The sequence below is a fragment of the Gopherus evgoodei genome, chromosome 8 (assembly GCF_007399415.2).
Source record: "Gopherus evgoodei ecotype Sinaloan lineage chromosome 8, rGopEvg1_v1.p, whole genome shotgun sequence".
Taxonomy (NCBI): domain Eukaryota; kingdom Metazoa; phylum Chordata; order Testudines; family Testudinidae; genus Gopherus; species Gopherus evgoodei.
Window position 1 is genome coordinate 24,912,597 of NC_044329.1, and position 21,747 is coordinate 24,934,343.

General features: G+C 35.9%; 1 protein-coding gene across 1 annotated transcript in view; it reads left to right on the forward strand.

The window, feature by feature from the left end:
• Window positions 1-21,747, forward strand: part of GABRA1 (gamma-aminobutyric acid type A receptor alpha1 subunit) — a 52,574-nt gene that overhangs the window by 3,583 nt on the left and 27,244 nt on the right. Inside the window, exons 3-6 of the mRNA XM_030573366.1 lie at window positions 3,076-3,188; window positions 12,345-12,412; window positions 17,467-17,687; window positions 19,909-19,991. Of these exons, the coding sequence (XP_030429226.1) occupies window positions 3,076-3,188; window positions 12,345-12,412; window positions 17,467-17,687; window positions 19,909-19,991 (485 nt within the window). The remainder of the gene's footprint in view (window positions 1-3,075; window positions 3,189-12,344; window positions 12,413-17,466; window positions 17,688-19,908; window positions 19,992-21,747) is intronic.

The following is a 21,747-nucleotide window of genomic DNA, read 5'->3' on the forward strand; positions in this document are numbered from 1 at the left end:
AGATTTCTATAATGTCTTCATTAACGTCTTTTATTCAGCAGCTTTAGAGAAATTTATCTCATGACCAACAAGAAAAGCTTAGATAGATACAAGAGGATAAAAAGGTCTATTTTGCATGAGTGTTTCTTCTAAAAAATAGAGATGTAAACAGTGTATGTATACAGTTTAATATATGTATTGAACAAACAAGAAATATTTTTAAAAAAACACCCTTATTTAAAAATCTGTCTGAAAGGTGAGAATTTAAAGTATTCTTTGGGTATTTCATTTGTTTTTTCATTTGCTGGAGTATTTTGTGAAATTATGTTTCACTGGAAATATATTAATTGTGTATATTCTAAAGTAAGAATTAAAATTCATTTGACTGCCTTTGAAAAATTATATGAGGTGTCACTATTATAATGACCTGTAGATGGAGTTAGTGTACAGTGTTTTATTGTACAGTGGTTTAATATGAAACCACCAGTCACATACAGTAACTTTGATATTTTCTTCAAAATATACATACTCCACATTAAATATATCTGTTTATGAAGTCATTTTATCCAAAGCAACTTCACTTGCCTTTAATACTAAATTTTTGTTAATTCCTTGGCAAATATAGTATTCTAATTACATAATTTTTCTCTTATGTGGAAAGATTGCAGGTTTTCAATCAGATGGTTCTGTTCACAGAAAATAAAAATCAATGTTGGATCTATTTTACCAAAATGGTTTCCTGAGTTTGGATAATCTACAGTGGAAAAAAATCACTGTTACTTGGAATTTGTAATGTATTATCTGTTACACTTGTGCAAACTGCTCATGTTATACTGATATGTCAGTTAATTAAAACCAAAACACCACTCAACCCATTTGCTATTGGAAAAATAATGTGAAGAATAGATATGTGTACTTAAAATTCCACACCCAGAAACACAATTAATGACATAATTATGTTTTATCACATCCTCTCACATTACATTGCCACTTGTCCATCACTCTTTCCCCTCCTTTACCCCAGGGTACACATTTATTTATTCTCATCAGCCTTACAAAAGCGAACTTTCTTTTACCTTAATCATGATAGCCTTCTGCTCTCCTTGAGATATGTATGCACAGCAGTTTGTTTATTGACAATGAATGTTTATATAGAATTTAATCCAGAGAAGAATCCTGTACCACAGCTCTATGTAATGCATTTGGGAATGGATCCTTTAACATATAATGCATCTGGGAAAAGAGTGTAATACACCAGCTTAATTTGTTAATTAAAATATAAGTAACATCTGAAAAGATGTCTCAAAATATTTACATCTATCACATATAATTTAAATTATCAATTTAAAAAGGAACCCCATCATACTAGAAATATTTTATGTTTATGGTAGCTGTTTTTGGTAGCTGAAAGGAAACGTGCTAGAATCTACTAATAATTTTTCAATGGGAAAGGTATTTGTCATTTTATTCAATTAATTAAAAACAGAGCTATAGATATCTTTGTTTACACATTCCTAGTAATGAAAGGAATTATATGACCTTCCAAACTACACATGAAATAAAATGGTGGTTAAAACCCTGTGAATACAGGTTCTGTTAGTTGTTTGAATCTGTAGTTTCCTTTATTGGAAACCTCTTTGGAAATTAACGTAACAGTGATTTTTCTGTCCCATGGAAAAAGTAATGCAAACAAAGTAATTTTTATGCATGTGGGATCTACAGACAAGACTAAATTGATGCGGTTAAAGGAAATAATAGTTTTTTTAAATAATTTGATCTTTTACATAACCATTACTTCCTTATAAAGCAATCCAGGCTGGTTAGAACAACTAGGGCTGGCAGATGCTGACCCCCTTTACTAATGCCCATTAATGCTGAACAAGAGTGTAATAGTTTTCAGCAAGATGATATCACCCTACAAAAGGTGTTCTGCAGCTTCATCATATTGGTTACTTGATTCAGTAATAATGTATGTGATAAAATTATGTACCGGAAAGCAATATGGGTTAAAGGGCCAAATTCCTCTGACTGGACACATGCCTAATGTAAGTTTCCCATGGTAATGGATGGAGTAAGGATTACAAGATTTGGCTTCAAGGCAACCATAATAGGTGATTCAAGAGAATTAGCCATGGCCTGTATTTGGCAAGGACTTCAGGTAGTTAAGAGACTGATTCTGACCTCATTTACACTTGTTTAAAACCACAGTAACTCCATTGACTACAATATACTTCATCCGGATGTACACCAGTTTAAGTGAGAATACAATAATCAAGTTCAAAGACTTTGATTTTACCATCTTTATTCAGACAAAAGTTTTCACTGACTTCAGTGGGACTTCTGTCAGAATTAGGACTGCAGCACTAGGAACCTGGGAGGGAAGGTTTACAGAAAAAGGTTTCCTTGTCAACACATAGCTTGATTACGCACTTGCATGGAATAATTGTAATTATTCTTCTCATATAAATCTGCTAATGGAAAAAGGAAAGCAAAAATGTGCAAGCATAAGAAAGTGATAAATATGTATGTCTGTTAACGATTTCATCTTATTAGTAAATGTTTTGTTCTGGCTCTGATCCAATAATAAGCTCTGCACAGATGTCAGTTGGGCTGCACGCATGTTTATGAAGGATGCATCTCTGTGTTTTTTATTTTCTCTTTATTTTAGCAAATATTATTAGTATTGAAATTCCATTCAGTCTATATTATGTGTTTCTTTTAATCTGAGCCCTTGATAACCATTATAAATCTAACACATTATCATTTGCTGATAAATACATATGTCATTGTGGAATATAAACTGAAAAATTATAGCCATTAATGAATAATGAAGTAAGCAATAAAGGACCCAAGTTTCACATACTTTCTATTTGTAAAAATGAACTGGTATTGACATAAGCTTGTATTGCAAATGTGTTCTTTAAAAAGGAAATGTTTAAGAGAAAGGACTATGTCATGCACTACAATCTGGTATTATGGAAGATATTTTGTCTCCATAAGTCAGTATAAGCAAGATTAAGCAGATTTTGGAATTATTGTTTTGTAAGGTTACTGGTAAATTGATGATTTATAATGTTAACTGCTCTCTAATTTCAGCTATGGACAAACTTCATTACAAGATGAAATTAAAGACAATACTACAGTGTTTACCAGAATACTGGATCGTCTGCTGGATGGTTATGATAACCGCCTGAGACCAGGACTGGGAGGTGTGTGATATTGTCATTTTGAAGGTTGCCTCTTAGAGCAAAATTAAGTTTAAAGTGATTGTTTTTACATTCATATTTGTTTTGCATGTTTATACAACAGTTTTGTTATAAAAGACATTTTAGTAACACATTCCTCTGTAAACACTCACACATACACACCTTTTAAATTATGACAGACTATGTGGTTCTCAGTTCAACAAAACATTAACTGAATTTTGCATGAATGAGAAACAAAAAATTTGGCCCAGGACTTGACTAACTTCAATGCACTATATATCAGGGCCATAAAAGCCTGATCTCTTAAAGCAAACAAACAAACTCCCATTGATTTCAGTCATAACAGAATATGACCCTAAGGGCTAGATTCTGCCACCCGTATTCATACAAATGTCTCAGTAAAGTTTACAGGGTTTTGGCTAGGTAAGGGTATCAAGATTTGCCCCACCAGTCTTTGTCTCTGTAGTTCCACGATGCCTATTACGTTTTCAGTTTAATGATCCAAATCTAAAGAAAGGGAGAAGAGTTAAACTGCCATCCTTTCTTGTATAATAGTGCTGTTAAGACTCTACATGTTTCTTTAGCAGGAAATACACTGTACTTAGAATTCACAAACAGAATAGGAAATCTGCATTCAGATTGATACTTGGTCCTGTTCTGCTATAACACACTGATCCATCATTTGGTTTTATATGATGGCTTTTCAAGGAAAAGGTTCTACATGTACAGATATAAACTTGTTCTTTGCAATGATTTTGAACTGATGACCTTTGAGATGCCACAATTTATTTTCCTTTCCACTCTCTGGGAAAAAAATAAAATTAAATATATATATTTTCCCTCATCTATTAGTTTTCAATAGAGTTCCAAACAGAAGTATTTATTGTAAAGAACATTTTTCTATAAAAAGAATGAATATATTATCCCCTAACCATGCAAAAAGAATCAGATATAAACAAGTATGTGCGTTCAGTTTGTGTCTGTTAATTCTTCCATTTTACCACAGTCCTTGAACACTGGGTCAAATTCATGTGTGGCCTAATTGACTTCAGGGATGATTATCTTTAAACTTCAAGAACCACAAAACGCAATGGATTGTTCTATAGTAAGGATTTCAAATGTAATTTTGAAGCTAATAGGCAACAAAACAAGTAATCACTTTGTTCACCTGATGTACTAATATTTTGCCTGCTTTCATGTAAATCCTTGGATTAGTCGGGAAATAAATATTTCTTTATCCTTGACTAATGCCACTTTAGATTTCAGTCAACTGCTACAGTAAGTGCATATACCATAGAAAGCAATGAGAAAGGCAATATATTATAAAACCTGACATCATATGACCTCCCCCCACTCAGTACAAATATTTATGCAAATTCTTACTTGATTTTTGCACCTACCATGAGTTACTTTAAAATTTTCTAGGAGTATGAACAGAAATTGATAAAGGGAAAGAAAAAGGAAATACATTCTTTTTCTTTGTTGAAATTGTTAATGGGATAGGGTAATCTTATAATAATGCATTTAAAATGCAATTTGTCAGAGGGTTAAACAACTAGATATTGCTAGTGAGTGAACCCTAGTTTATTTGTATGCATAGGTCTATATCCTCCAGTCCTGTTTGGAAACAATGCCAGTGACTACTGGACCTAATGGCATGAACAGCTAGGGATGATCATTCCAGTGTAACTGGGGTCTTTCACTGGTGTGGAATCAGTATAGTATCTCCTATACCAGCTGCGTACCAATTCCTGGTCCCCAGCTACTATATTAGCTCCTCTGAGTCATTGACAGCTGGGTTGAGTTTGGACAGCCCTGAGTTTGCTCCAGCTTACACTGAGAGACCAGCCTGGCATAGAGCTGGCCAGAGCTGGCCTAGGATTCGGGGAGCACAAAACTAGCATAAAGCCTTCTTTGTTCACACTTCCCTCCTATCTTCTGAGTGCTGTTGTGTGTTGCTTATCTATAGCCAAGGATTTGGGCTATAGTATTTATTTATTCTGATGATGTAACATTTTTTAGTTGTGGGAATATCTCAACTTCTCTACTCAAACGTATTTCTAAGAATGACTGAAGAATCCTGAAGACTATTACAAAGAAAAAAAAAGCCATAAGAACATAAGAATGGCCATACTGGGTCAGACCAAAGGTCCATCTAGCCCAGTATCCTGTCTTCCAACAGTGGCCAACACCAGTGCCCCAGAGGGAATGAATAGAAAAGGTAATGATCAAGTGATCCATCCCCTGTTGCCCAGTCCCAGCTTCTGGCAAACAGAGTCTAGGGGCACCATCCATGCCCATCTTGGCTAATAGCCATTGATGGACATATCCTCCATGAATGTATCTAGTTCTTTTCTGAAACCTGTTAAAGTCTTGACCTTCACAACATCCTCTGGCAAGGAACTCCACAGCTGACTGTGCATTGTTTGAAAACATCTTCAAATAAGTCCAAAATATGCTATAATTGTGAGCAATAAGTTGTATGTTTCAAGCAAAAAGTAATACAGTAATACCTTCCACTGCACCGCATATTCATTGGGGAGCTGGGATAAAGACTGGAGCACTGGCAGGACGTGAGCAGCAGAGCTGCTGGATTTTGTACCAGTTAGAGTTTTTTTTCAGTATGTGTGGCTTCATTCCTAAGTCCCACTTTGTTTTGGGAACTTTCCTTTATTAGATCTTCTTCCGGGATCTCCCTTTAATGGAAAACCTAAACAGCATATATGTTGATTTACTGTAGGATATGGAGATTATAATGACAACCTTGGTAAGGCCACATGTAAGGTAGAGTGTACAGCTTTGAGCACTTTGACATTTAAAAAAGGTTGATAATTTAGAAAGATTTAAAAATATTGGAGCTGATGACCCATGAAGTTAAATCACAGTAGCTGAAAATGCACATAATAGAAAAAAAATGGCAGCGTGGATATGATTTCTAAAAAGCAGCTCTATATTTTGCACCTGTAATTTCCAGGTTGTAAATAATTGTGGCACAGAATGAAGAGAGAGAATGTGGGTGAGTTAATATCTTTTATTGGACCTATTTCTGTTGGTGAGAGAGACAAGCTTTCAAGCCACATCGTCATTTAGATGTCTGCCTCTCTGACATCTACAGTAAATAGCAGCAGTTGTGTCCATCCATAAATGTGGACATAAAACTACATTTGCAGTTATTTGTGCCTGGAAAAAAACTGCAAACACAAAAGAAAGATCAGGAGAGACTATGTTCAAGATCAGCCTAGTAAATGTCTATAAGTATATGAGGGATAATAATTTAGTGGAAGCAATGGGGCAAGGAAGCAATGGGGCATGGAGGAGTAACAGACTGGAAAAGGGAAAATCAACTTAGACATTAGGAAAAAAGGTAAGAGGGAAATCAATAAGATAATAGAATCATTTACTAAGGGAACTACCTGAGCCCCATCACTAAACATGTTCAGAAGCAGACTAAATGCAACAAATTGGTTCCTATGATCCTTTCACCTGTATGGTGGAAAACAGATCAAAGGTACAGAGATAGCAATGGAAAGGAGGCAACATATGGAGTGGAAGTGGAGCCTTAAGTGCCCAGTAACCCGTCTGCCTAACCAACAAATTTTTGAGGTTCTGTGGTAATTTGACAAGATAAATGTCTGTGGTGATAGAGACAGGGACTAACTGCTGTAAATGCCATAGGGAAACCTCAGATTTTCCAGGAGGAATGAATGCTCCATTAATTTCTGATCTGGGGCTAGTGAACATGGAGGCTGAGGGTGTGGGCAGCTGACATCTTTGAACTGGGTGGAAGGCCACAGACTGGGAAGGGGAGTCTAGGTTGGTATGCAGAGGGCCAGGCACTCTTCACAGATGCCCTGATATCTATAGGGTGACACCACATTCACCTATAGGGTTTTAGGCTATTCCTTCCACACGAGTGCATTCCTCCCCTGCCACCTGAGGGATTCACTGGGATCTGTGACCTTTCAGCCTGACACAATTGTAAAAGTAATATGTCCCCTTCATAAGGTCTTCCATGGAAGAAGTATGGAAGAAGAAGAGTGGATTTGACTGAAAGATCTAGCCTGATATTCCTTATGGATTCTGATCTTTGTAGATATTGCTCAAACATAAATTGGAGATCCCATGTGGGTTACTGTTACTCACATTCTATTCTATCATTACTTTAGTCTACACTTCATTATGTAGCAAAAAATTTTTGTGTTTGTTTCATTCAACAGGTAAAACTTATTTTGTTGATTACTGTTTTGAGGCTCTTATAAGAGTTATTGGTTCTAGATGATATGCTTGAGCTTCCTGAACACTAGGTGGGTATAATTACTGTAAAACCATATATGCGGACATGGATACTGCAAAGCACTCTGTGACTCTGACAGCTCCCTATCCCAGGACACATTATTTTCACAATGTACATGATGTCTAGAGTATAAGCAATGACAATAAACTTTCCAAATACAGTTTGATACTAATGATATCAGTAAATATTCATGTTAGAGATCAGAGCAACCTATAGTAATTGCCTTTGGAATCAGATCTGAACTCACCCACAGTTTTGGTTTAGGCCATATCTGTGTGTAAAACACTGAGGTCCTTACTGTGGTCTCAGTCTATAGATGTAAAGGCCAGAAGCGACCAGTGCGATCATCTAGTCCAGTGATGGGCAATCTGCTGCACATGGGCCGCACACGGCCCATCAGGGTAATCTGCTGGTGGGCTGCCAGACAGTTTTTTCACACTTGCACAGCCACTCGCAGCTCCCAGTACCTGTGGTTCACCGATCCCAGCCCATGGGAGTTGTGAGAAGCGATGACCAGCATATCCCTGTGGCCTGCTCCGCTTCCTGCAGCTGCCTTGGCCGGGAACAGTGAACCGCTGCCACTGGGAGCTGTGGGCGGCCATGCAAATGTCAACAAACTGTCTAGTGGTCCACCAGCAGATTACCCTGACTGGCTGCGTGCAGCCCACAGGACAGATGTTGCCCACCACTGATCTAGTCTGACCTCCTGGCAACAGAACCTCACACATCCTTTCCTGTAACAGATCTATAACCTCTGGCTGAGTTACTGAAGTCCTCAAACAATTATTTAAAGACTTCAAGTTACACAGAAACCACCATTTAAATTAGTTTAAACCAGTAAGTGACCCATGCTGGAGAGGAAGGCAAAAAAAAACCCAGAGCCTCTGTCAGTCTGACCTGAGGGAAAATTCCTTCATGACCCCAAATATGGAGAGTAGTTAGAACCTGAGCATGTTGGCTAGACCCACCAGCCAGACACGTGGGAAAGAATTCACTATAGTAGCTCAGAACCTCCCCATTTACTGTGCAATCTCTGGCCATTGGAGATATTTGCTACTAGTTATTTACTATTCTGACACTCTTACTCAAATTGAGAAGTCCAATTAAAATTATTTGGTGCCACTAAATGTGAATAAGGGTAGAAGAATCCAGCCCTCTGATCCTATTCATTTCTTACTCAGATAAACTGCCATTATCTATATCTTTCAATAAAAAAACATGCTGAGAATTATTCTGATCCTTGTCTGTCCCCATGTCCTAAGAATGCATCAATGGGTTTGATGATCTATCAATGATTTATATTTTAGTCTAAGTCACAACCTTCATTTCTCAGGGCAGGCAATGTGCCAAGGATTTGTTTGGATGCTGCAGAATGCATGTTAATTAATCTTCCACTTCTTGAGAATAATCTTGCAATCATTCATTCTCTAGTGAATTGCGAAGTTATATTGCTGTTAAAAATATCAAAGTTACATAATTCTCCAAGGAAGTGGGACATTTTCCATGTGTGTGTAGCACAGTTGGCTTATTTCCTGTTGTTTGCACAATGTTAATTTTTCATTTATTTCTCAGTTTATGATCCTATCATAAGCCCATAAAGTAATGAAATTCCTGATAAGCTAAAACGAAGCATTTTACTTCCATATCTGTTTGTGTTTGAGCCAGAAACTTATTTTACTCATTATTTTTAGCATTTACATTGGTTTCATCTCAATATCATTAGTAAAACAACTGCTTCAGCTGCAGTTATGTTATACTGGATGATGTTTGTTTATATCTTGTGGGCCACATCCTCAACTAGTGTACACTGGTTTACACCTGGTGAGGTTCTGGTCCAATCTCTATTTACACATGTTCTGCCATCAGACAGAGGCCCTTTTGAGTGTTATGATATCTAAGACCAGCACTGAAGTGGACAGCAAATAATGAATTGCAGTTGGTTTTAATAGTTTGCTGAGCAATAATCATCTGAACTAATTCTCTGGTGTGTTAAATTTCCTTTGGACTGGTCCGTTGGTGCAAATGTACAGTAATTTTAATCCAATGAGTCAAATCCTTGAAGGTTCCCTTTTTGTATTGGCGTCCACATATGGATTAGAGCTAACATAACAGTTCCTTCACTACCACATCCCAATTCCTGGAAGTAGAGGTTTTGGTCAGGAGACTAGGGCATGTCATAATATCTTTACAGACATTTGGTCTGTGGCTGCTAGAACAGTTTGTGGCCAGCAACTAAAGGTATTTTAATGCTGGGGACCTTTTCAGTAATGTTTTAATGCACCATGTGGAACCTGAATCTTCTTTTGCTGCCAGCTGTTTTACCTTCAGCTCATGAGTTTTTTTGTAAGAGGTAGAGTCTGGAAGTGGGAACATTCTCAATCTAAATTGAATACTTCTTGTAATAACCATATGCTTCTTCCAGTGGTTGAGATTAAATTCCCTCTGTGAACTTCTTTGACATTAAGCCAAGAACCAGTTAGATGTCAAGGGAGTCCTTAAATTTATTTAAAACAATTAAATGCTTGCAGACCATGTTGATAAGGACACAAATCCATTACAAATGTCCATTAATGAGGACATTTCATCATCTAAATGCTTTTGTCAATGGAGTCACTGTAGTATTTACATGTTACTCAGTCCTGATTATAAAAGTCTTAGAATTCAAAAGACAGGAGGAAATTCAGCTACAGCTGTAATATTATGCTTTGTGTGACTAAGAATAGCTCAAGGAAATTTCAGTCTTTAGCTTCTTTAAAGAAATGTTTGAGGTTGCCTTTTCTGCTATTTAAATTCTCCGATGACTTCCTAAAAAGATGCAATAACATTGTTTGTTACATTAGCTATGATAATGGATTACATCACAACTAATATTACCTTTTGATAATTAACCACTAAAAATGTGTGGATATTTTAAAATAAGATTTTAAATATTTAGAAGTTTTAGATATTTTCAATTAATATAAATAAAATTAATATGCACAACTAATGCTTTCTTGTCATAACTTTTGGTTTCATGTATATAGATTTTGTGCTTTGTTAATGCTACTGTTTTTATTGCTGAACATGAGTTTATTTTTGCTACTGTCCTCTCCCAGGTGCAATAAATTATGTTTATTGAAGAGTTAGTCCACCAAAGTCCAATAAAATGAAATCAGTTTGAACTTGAAGAGGGGTCTCTCACATCAGTAATTTCGCTATTATATTGTTTTACAACTTTGAAGGAATGTGTGTACAATGTAAAATGTATGTGATATCTTTATAATATGTTTCAACATGTCAATGAACAGGATGTGGGTGGTCACATCCAGTGGTTAGAGCAAGAGTCAGTGGTCAGGAATTGGTGCCAAGGGTTAGGATCAGGTTTCCTGGGTCCTAAGCTGGGGCAGGAACTACTGCAACCATGGGCAAATGCTTTGAGCAGCTGCTCAGCTGTTGCTGTTGCTGGGCTTAAGGGTCAGTCTGCTGACTCCTTCAATCAATCAGACTGTGTAGCCAATCAGGCAGCCTACTACAGGCCAGTTGCAGTTGTTTGGTTGCCCAGAGATTGCCTCAGCTGCAGGCCCTGATTCCTGACACAAAGCCCTGTGACAATACTCTTTATCATGGACCTTTGATCACCTCTCTTGCACCATGTCTATTTAATCTATTTTCTCTGGGACTACTTCTAATATTCCAGACCTCTCAACAACTGACATTTTACAACTGTCATTTTATTTGAAATTTGAGAAATGTATTCTTCCTTCTTCCACATTTGGAAATTCCCCCCAAAACTCACTGGCCTGAGGTCTAGGATAGGCAATATTTAGAACTGAATATAGATTCATAGTTTTCAAGGCAGGAAGAGACCATTGTGATAATCTAATCTGACCTCTTATACCTCACAGTCCATAGAATTTCCCCAAAATAATTCCTAGAGCATATTTTTTAGAAAAACATCCACTCTTAATTTAAACATTGCCAGAGATGGAGACTCCACTACAGACAGACAGACAGACACACACACACATACACAGAGTTTTAAGTAAATTGTAGAGGTTTATAAGTTATTATTAATCTTTTGTCTCCCTTAAAGGCCTATATTACTGTTCTCATGACCCAAAGGGAATCTGGCAGTAGGGATGATGAATGGATTCAAACAGCACTGTCAATAACAACTAAATCTAAAACATTTATAAAATAGCTGTTTGCAGTATGAGGCATATATAGAACACATGAAGATGTGGTATAATGGTTTAATTGGCATTTCTTTGGAATGGCTTGCATGGCTCACTCTTGTCTATTGCACTCATGAGTAATGCAGCCACCTCAAACCCCTGCAGATAAAAATACTTTTGTTTCACGTAATACTGTATTTACTCTGTCTTTCTCTCTCTCTCTCTCTCTCTGTTTCTGTGTATTATATAAATATGTAACATACATGCATATACATAACAGACAAATAGAGGGTTAATTAATGTAGAACTTAATATGGACACATGAGATGAGTTTTGAATCCAACATTAGCTATTGAGTACTCTTTATACTGTTGAAACAAGCAGGTGTATTAGTCAAAGGTTCATTTAAAGAGTTAATTAACAGCAGAACTATGACCTGTCTGCAAAGAGATTTCAACATCTGGCATAAAAACTCATGTCTCAAAAAGCTGTATTGTGACAGCGCATTGAAAAAAAATACTGGAAATACTGAAATTACATAGATGTGAAATTACATCTATAAGCAATAAATTATCAAGCCCACATTGTAGACCAATTTTAGAATAGCTAATCAAAGCCAATACATTTTCTATTCGGGTGAGAATTTGTGATGGTTAGATCTAATGAAGGCTGTTGATAGACACTCACTGTCCTAATTTCCTGCTTCATCAGAGCGTGTAACTGAAGTGAAGACTGACATCTTTGTCACCAGCTTTGGGCCTGTTTCTGACCATGATATGGTAAGTACCATTCTATATTGTTACAGCAATAATTTTTAGGGGGGTTCTATAGTAACATGATACCTCACTCTTTCATTTTTATATATATTTTGGTTTCAAAATAATGTCAGCTTTTACACTTAACCATTATTGTTAGCTATGACTGTATTTAAGTGCCCTTAAATTAGAGGCCTCTGTGACTTTAATAAGGGGTTATAACAGGCATTATACGTACACCATAGTATAGAATTCCTCTCATACTAAATCATTTTGAATGGCTCAGTACCCTTGAGAGGATGATCACTCTGTCCAAATTGGCACATCGCTGATCCAATTTTTTAAAAAGATCATTATTTTAAAGCATGATAAACACGTAAGCCTACAGTCTGAGGGCCATGCTGTAGAACTCATGTTTTTAAATTAAACACTGCTGATCAATTGGAGGTGAATTTCCTAGGTATAGGCTGGTCAAAGAAGATTAATGACGAGAATCTGAATCACCCTTTATAGTGTGCATATGAAAGCATAATTGCTGCATAATCACAAGGGAGTCACATGTTCAGAAACCTCTAGCAAAGCTGCTGTAGGTACTGGCCTTAAACTTAAAAAAAGATGTAAAAACAGGGGCAAGTTCCTTTACTATTTTGCAGATGTGAACGGATACTATCGACAAGCCTGGTCTGATGTATGGCTACTAAACCTTGCTAGATCCTCACCATCTGTATAAAAATGAGAACTTGAAATATTCTAAGAAAGTAGGCTTTTATTTTTTCCCTATTTAAATTAATCATCCAGCTAATTGAAACACGAACAGAACTGGAAGAGAAAAATATAAGTGGAGGAACTAGCATATTAAAGTAACTGATTCCTTTGGGTATGTAAATTGCTGTGTGTATAAATTGGACCAGTCTCCAAAGTTATAGCTGCACTTACACAGCAGCTAACTGAGGTTCTAGCTGAAAAACATAGCATTCCATGATGGGATTATAGATAAAGTGTTTCTCCAAAAATTATTTATTTTTCATGTGCCATTTTTGTTGGTACTTTGCCCAATGCCACCATTTGAATGTTGCTCGAAGTGGATGATACCATTTACACATTACAACTGATTTGAAAACTGCGACTGATATTACTTTTAGGATAATATTAAAGCAGGCAGGTGTGTCGATGTGTTGGGCTGCACAAACTAGTTGACTGCACCTTTAGATGCTCAGTCCTTTCCAATGAAAGGTAATTCAGAAGAACGGGTGGATCAAGTGACCCATGTTCTCAGTGCACATGCACTAAGATGGGAAGCAGCTGCTTTCCAGTGGAGAGTGGGGCATACCTGCACAGAAGCTGATTGTACTGAGTGGATCACTCTAACGCTGAAATAATCATTCAAAGCAGATAATGCATTTGGTGAGTTTTGCCTTTCTTCTGCTTGCATATAAACTGCAAACAGATTGTGAAATTCTTACATTTATTTGTTATTTGAAATTATAAATAAATTACTTCAATGGCAATTTCTTGGACTGCAGTTTGTTTATATCCTACTATTATTCACAGTTTGCACTCTGCTGATAAATTAGATAAGTCACTTCAAGTTGCTTCTCTTCCCTAATTGGCTAATTGATATAACCAACCAACACAATGCAACCCAAGTATTTTTTTTAAATAGAAATATGGAATTTGAAATTAATCTTCAGTAAATAGGCTTTTAAACTAAAAATGTAGCAGTTTAGATTTTCAAATGTGATTTAGGGTCCCTCCATTTTTGAGTGCTCAATATGAGAGACACCTTAAAGGGGCCTGACTTTCAGAAGGTGACTGCCCAGTACATTCTGAAAATTGGGATCCTTTAAAATGTCTCAAGTTCAGCAGCCCAAATCACTAGCCACTTTTGAAAATCTTAGCTGCTTTTTGCAACTTGGTTCAGATGTTCACAGGAAGCAAACATTAAAGGAGAATGAACATGGTTGAATCAAAAATCATTTTAAAATTTGAATTAATATTTATGAACATTTCCCCTAACTATTTGCACTGATAGACTATTGTCTGAAAATGGGTATCCAGTTTCATTGTGGAATTCCAGCAGTGCATGCCACCCTGGTGAGCAATACATCTGGAGGCCTTCTCATAGCATAAGCTTAAGATCAAGACAGCTTTGTAGGCTTACTGATGTATCTAGGACTATGCCAGGGCTGGACTTTCTGTCTTACTTAGATTTGGTTGATTCAGGTGATTTAATTATTGAATGTAAGTTGAAGCTAATTTGACACTTGATACGTGTCTATCTTTATGGGACACTTGGCATTTGGGTAGAAATATAATACTAGAACATGAGGTTATCTATTTTCAAAATTAAGCATAGGTGTATATTAAAACAAAGAACTAATATATCAACATCATTATATCTGAATTTATGTTGCATGAGGAACCACTAGGTATGAAAAAATAGGATGGTTCCTAAAAATAATTTTATAAACATGCACCACATTCTTAATTTTCACTACAATAATCTTGAGCAAAGATATGCATTGATTTGTTAATAAAATGAAATGTTACAGTAGAGGCTTAGAGTTTATGAACCAGCATCACATATGCAGGTGTATTTTAATGTTTAAGGAATTGTTGTTAGTTATGTCACTTATTGCTCATCTCCCTTTCAGGAATCCAGTAATATCTGTGTAGCCTATTGGCACCGATCCTACTACTCTCTCTTAAAAACACCTAAAACTAAATTTCTGTACTAAGTAAAATGAACATGGAGGAAAAAAGAGAGATGGAACACATGGCATGTGGTGGCCATCACCCTAGTCATTTTCCTTCTATGGTCTGTATCTCTTTCCCCAAACCTTCCATGATTTTTAAAATGCAAAGCTCCTCAGCGCAGAAATTCTGTCTTCCTATATATTTCTATAGCAACTAGCACAATGGGGCCTTTGGGCACTCCTACAAGATACGTAAAATAATAATACTACAAACAAACAAAGAAACAAACAAACAATAATCAATAATAGCCAGAAAGAGACAGCAGATAGGGTTAGAGAAACACAGAAAATATTAAATCATTTCTTTTCTGGGCCTTACAGGCCTCCCCCAAAGCAACAACCCTAAAATATTTGGCAATTATGTGATTTATTGTGTGGATACAAAGGGTTAATTTATTTTTCTCTGTTTACATTCCCACTAATGCAAATGTGACCAATCCTAGCTGTGAATGGTGTAGTCTGATTCTTGTCTGGCTTGTTTAACTGCATATTTACTAGAACTACAGCAAGGAGTTGGAGGAAGTTTTGGGTAGAGCTTGGAGACATGATGAAAGCCCAACAATCTCCTGTCACCTGCTGCTCATAAGCCACCAAGTCCCTCTCACCTCTGCTTTGGTACAAACATTGATGTGAAATCCTGACCCCATTGAAGTCAGTGGCAAAAGTCCCGTTGACTTAAGTGGTTCCTCATTTGGACCTTTTTCCAGCAGAGCCGTTTAGCATGTACTTAAATAGAAGCATTTGAGTAGTCCCATTGTAGCCAAATAATCCCATCCCCAGTTGCGAGATGGAGTAGGAGTCACTAGGTGATTGAAAACAATAAAATACTAATGTGATTAGATTTAAGCACATGCTAAAATGGCTTGCTGGATCAGGACTTAAAGAAACATTTAGCCACATGTGACTAAACCATTTGATTATGTGCAAGGAATTTGATTATGAATATCATACCAAGATAGCAGATGAAGCACAAAGACATACTGTAACTTTTCTAGTCTAAATAGCCTGTAATGCAGCTGATAGTTTACTGATTAGAAAACATCTCACAATGGTTTCTGCTCCATGAAATACTAACATTTGTTAAAAATAAATGGAGGATTTAAAGGTGGTCTGTTGTGCTGGAGTCCGGTGTGGTGTGGAACCTAATTTCTTCCATTATTCTTTCCAGCGTGCCTGTCTTTCCTGACTGCATTCTTGGATAGATGTGTTGTTCTGTTACTTGTGTGTGTAATATATATATATACATTTTCAGTGATGGCAGGGCCATTTTCCTTCATGGTTTGCCATTGGTTCTTTGTCAAATAGTCTAAGGGGAGCCTCAGTCTTCAGCCAAAAACAATGGATGATTGCACAGTGTCATTTTAAATTGCAGTGTTTTTTCAATAGCTTCATATTCATCACAGCATCATAGCAGTTACAGATGGAAGAGACACAATGTCACATAGCTTAGCCCCATGTCAGTACATGATTATTTCCTACAAATTATTTTATCATACTTCATCCAGTCTAATATTAAATCTTTTCTATCACTCTCTTTGGGAAACTATTCCATGATTTTATATATCTTACTGCCTGATATATTATGTATATATTACAACTGTTTTGTAATTTCATCCTATTACTTCTGGTTATACTGCTTTGTGCCATGATAAAAAACATATTTCATTCCTTAATGAGCAATGGTTACTGTCAAGGATGAATTCTCCTCTCATTTACACTGATGTAAATCAGGAGTAATACCTTATTTTCAAACTATTGTAAATGAGGAGAGAATTAGGCATTGTGTCCCTTCCCCCATCTCCTCTATCGTTGCCTAGGAAAGTGACAAGTTTGGTCCAAATCTTCCTTTGACTTCTCTTTGTACAGTCCAGTGATTCTGAGCACTGAGCTCTGGTACTCTGTCCTCATAGATCATCCCTACCATAATTTTCAGTGATCTCTTGAACTTCTCACAACTTGGCTACATAGGGCTAGAACTGAAGGCAATATTCTAGCTGCAGTCTCACAAAGGTTTATTTTATAGTAAGAGACAAATACTTTCCAACTCTATTAAATAATGCTTCAGCATATGCAGTCAAAATATCATATCTATGGTAAACTCATATCTTACTTGTTGTTCATAATCCTTTCTAAATTTCTTCCTAAGCTTTTTTTGGTTGAAATGAGTACCAAAGCCATAACCATCTTAATAACAATCTTTAGACATGTTATATTGTTCTCATAATCTTGATCGTACAAAAATGCTAAAAGTTTACCTGTCACAAACTTGTATTGCAAAATATGACAATCTTGAGAGTTTTCCCATTGTATTAATTGCTCTAGGAATATACAATAGATGTATTTTTCCGTCAAAGTTGGAGAGATGAGAGACTAAAATTCAAAGGACCCATGACAGTCCTCCGGCTAAATAATTTAATGGCCAGCAAGATTTGGACACCTGATACTTTTTTCCACAATGGAAAGAAATCAGTGGCTCACAACATGACGATGCCTAACAAACTACTACGAATTACAGAGGATGGGACACTGCTGTATACAATGAGGTAAGAATAAGAATACAGTATTTTTTCATTTCATTTGAAATTACTACTTTTTTATAGTACAATTTCCTCAAACAGAATGGAGAAATATTTCTTTAGGAAGATAACTGAATATTTGAATTTTAGGCTCATTAATTATTCTCACAATAGGCCATACAATAATTAACTTAAATTCAGGAGTTTACTATGTAATCTTTTTTTTCATGCCAAACCATGGTCATTTTTACACTCCCTACCTGTGCTTTAATGCTGTGATTTTGAAAGGCACCTAAGGGAATTAGACCTACAGCATCAACTGGCTTTTAATGGACCTGAAATTGGAGTTTCTTTTGAGAATCCCAGCCTAAAACCACAATGAACCTGAACGTTTGCTACTCACACTCTAGTGAGGTAGGCCTAAAATGTAAAGAAGTTTTTTTTTTTGAGTGCTGTTGAAAACAGACTCTGAGGACTAGAAAAATGACGGCATAGAGGTTTTTGCACACTCTCCTTGTTCCATGGGGAATATAGGACATTATAGTCTAAAAATGGACATTCATTGTTTTAGACATAACAGGAAAACCAAGTGGTCTGAAGAATTTGTGAAAATGTCAGGGAACACGTTGTTTCATTGATAGACATTACTCTTTTTATTAGAAATGTATCATTCTACTCGTGGAGAATTTGGATAATTATGAACTTGTTCTAAATGCTAGTCAGCAAAGTAAATAACCAGTTCATTCCACACATTGTTGTAGAACACAAAGATTAACAATTTTGGATTGAAAAGCCTTATAACAAACAATCAGAAAGGAATGTTTTTTTTTGTTTGCTTGTATTCCTATTTTTGGCATCTAGACAGTTGCCGGTCTACAGGTTTTGTCTTATTGGGATTCAAAGTATAAAATAATTCTTTAGACTAATCAAGCTGGTCCCTAGTGTTCTGAGAAATCCAAATCTCCATGCTCCTGGGAGCATGTCAAATATGTTTAATTTATTCTGAAACATCTTTCAATACTGTATAAGCTGGAGTCAGACCTTTTCATCTGGCAGTGATACAAGTTTAGGTCAATTTTTCTTGTCTCCCCAAAATCTTGGATGTTAGGGACCTAATACACAAGAACACCACTTTGCAGTGCATTGTCCAAATATGTCCTTTTAGCCATTATTATTTCTGTCTTCCTCACCTTTCACTTGTAAAAGTGAAGGCATGCAATCTCTATATGGTATTCTGTTATTACTGTCCTTTCCTTGCTGATATGTGGTGCTTGACTATTTCAGGGACAATATAAATCCTGTTGTCATAAGCCTTCTCTATTTTACCTATCTTACTAAGCAATATTTTTGCATCCAAGCTAATCATCTTTATTTTTATCTATCAGGAGCTTAGCTTGAATTTATCCCAAGCTAATACAGCAACAAGGTTTTTGTTTTAAGTAAATTTCAATCCCCAAACCACATTAGAACTACCTCAATAAAGCCAGGATTTTACCCCAAGTGTTTATGTTGTTGAGAGATTACAGAAGTATATAATATGAAAGCAGTGGAAGTTTTGTCTAACTAAGGAGTATGCAGTTTCATATAATTTCTTAATGTCTGAGCCCTATATATAAAATGAACGTCTGATTCTGTTGGGTTGTCATTATCCCCAATACATCTCTTTAACAAATTGGCATTGGACATTCTAAAGAATTGTGCCTAAAATGGGCAAAGTGCATCTACAAACCTACATTTCTATTTCATGTTCAGTGTAGCAGTCAACTGGGATTTAAGAAGTGAGTGTTCAAACTTTCTGTGTGGCCTCAGGAATCATTTACTGTGGACTACCAAAGAAAATAATTTTGAAAACTTTATTTGGAAGTTTTCAAACCTACACTGCCAGTTCATTCTTCCTAGATTGTCAACTTTTCTGCAATGTTTGTACCAACCTATTGATTTAGATTAATTTCCAAACTGAGGCAGATGTCTAGAAAAAGAGGGCCAAATCTAATGCCCAAAGCAACGTCTAGAGCTGAGCAAAGATTTACTGGAAAAAAAAGTCACATTTTTAAAAAGTTGTTCCAAATCATCTTTTAGAACTTTGTGAAATATGACCATAATTCTTTGGATTTCTCTTGTTACTCACTTAGCTAATGTATTTTATAATTGTATTTATTAAATATTCCTTTATATAATTGTATATGTGATTTTGTTTGTTAATTGCATGAAGCTATAATCTTTTCTTTTGTTTATGAATCCATTGTAGACTGACTGTGAGAGCAGAATGTCCAATGCATTTAGAAGACTTTCCAATGGATGCACATGCTTGCCCACTGAAATTTGGAAGCTGTAAGTTTATTTTTAACTCAGGTTCCTCCTTTTAAGGCCGGCTTACAAATATTTCACATCAGATCAGACCAGAAGATTATTTAAAAACATAAATGCTTGTATTTTTTCAATCTTTCCAGTTTTTTTTAAAAAATGAACATTTTCTACATGACTAAATATAATCCTACATCTTGTCTAGGGATTAGCCAAAGAGATAAATGGCTACACTCCAAAGATGTAGTTGCAGCATGGCATATAGAAACCCACTTTAAACTGGAATGCAACTTAATTTTAGTTTGAGAATAAGTAAGATCAGTGATATAGATCCATGGATGAATGAACTGATTCAAATAAAAGTGAACCTCTTTCCCCTCAATTTGCATATTTTTTAAATCAAATACAAATCAATTCTTTTCTAAGGTGTGCAAATATTCTTATCACTTTTTAAAAAACTGGAACTAAAGCAGATGTATAATGAAAAAAGGTGATCTTTCTTGCACTTCTGGAGATAAAAACCTTACAAATCTCATGAGAGAGTCCCATTTTTTCATGATTTCTAGCTCAGATTAGCAGATTTATGGGTTGAAAATTGAACCCCATTGATGTCAATCGGATTTTTAAAAACAGCAAAGAGTCCTGTGGCACCTTATAGACTAATAGACATTTTGGAGCATGTATTCACCCACGAAAGCTCATGCTCCAAAACATCTGTTAGTCTATAAGGTGCCACAGGATTCTTTGCTGCTTTTACAGATCCAGACTAACATGGCTACCCCTCTGATAATCGGATTTTTGCTGCTGCCTTCAGTGAGACAAGGATTTCTCTGAAGAGGTTCAGTTTAGGTAAGCATCCTGCCTGAGACCAAATTCTTGACTCTTTTGAGAGTCATCCATCGCAAATATTCCCATTTTGCAGATATATTGTTTTAAAATTATTTATTAAAGTACACGTATCAAAAAGCTGAATTGTGAGAAAGTGCTTTGATCAGAAGAAAATAACAGGAGGAGTTTATTTCATCCAGTTCAACATGAAAAAAGAAGACAAAGTGAGTGAACATTTAATAGGATACAAATTGTTTCCTCAATGGCTATTTCTCTTTCCAGTAGAAATGGGTCATTTCACTGATAATGGATAATTATTCATTCAATTCATTCCTCACTGGATACCAGACAATGTGATAATTTACTTTGAAATGAATGGCCCTATAGTGATGGATTGATGTATTGCCTTTAGACAGCTACCAGTCTTCTACACACAATTTTGTATAGTGCTGGGATTCAGAGAATAAAAGGCTTGAAAACTTTGAGTGCATCTAGCCAGAATTTGGTACCTTTTGAATGTTGAACTTTCTTTCAGCTCTTCCAGGAAACATTTCTCACTATCTCCTGTGAAACAGAAGAAAATAAATAAAACCTCCAGCTATAATAGGGCACATGGCTACCAGTGTTCTGAGAAAACTGAAGTATCAGAGAACCTACCAAATATGTTACATTTGTTTTAAATGTTCTTTACAGACTCTCTATTCTAGTCTAGGCGCTCTCTGGCTGGCTGTTACACAAGTCCAGGTTAGGCTAGTCTTATATTACTATGTGTCTGGATTTTCAGATGTACAAGGCAAGTTCTCACAAGCAAATGGGAAAGGAATTCTCTGTAGATACAAACAAAATAAGGATGGAAGCAGGATAGATAAAATGAATGCATGTACAAATATAAAATCCTTAATATAAAATTAAAACAAAACAAACAAAAATATCTTTAGATGTATTATTTATGGCT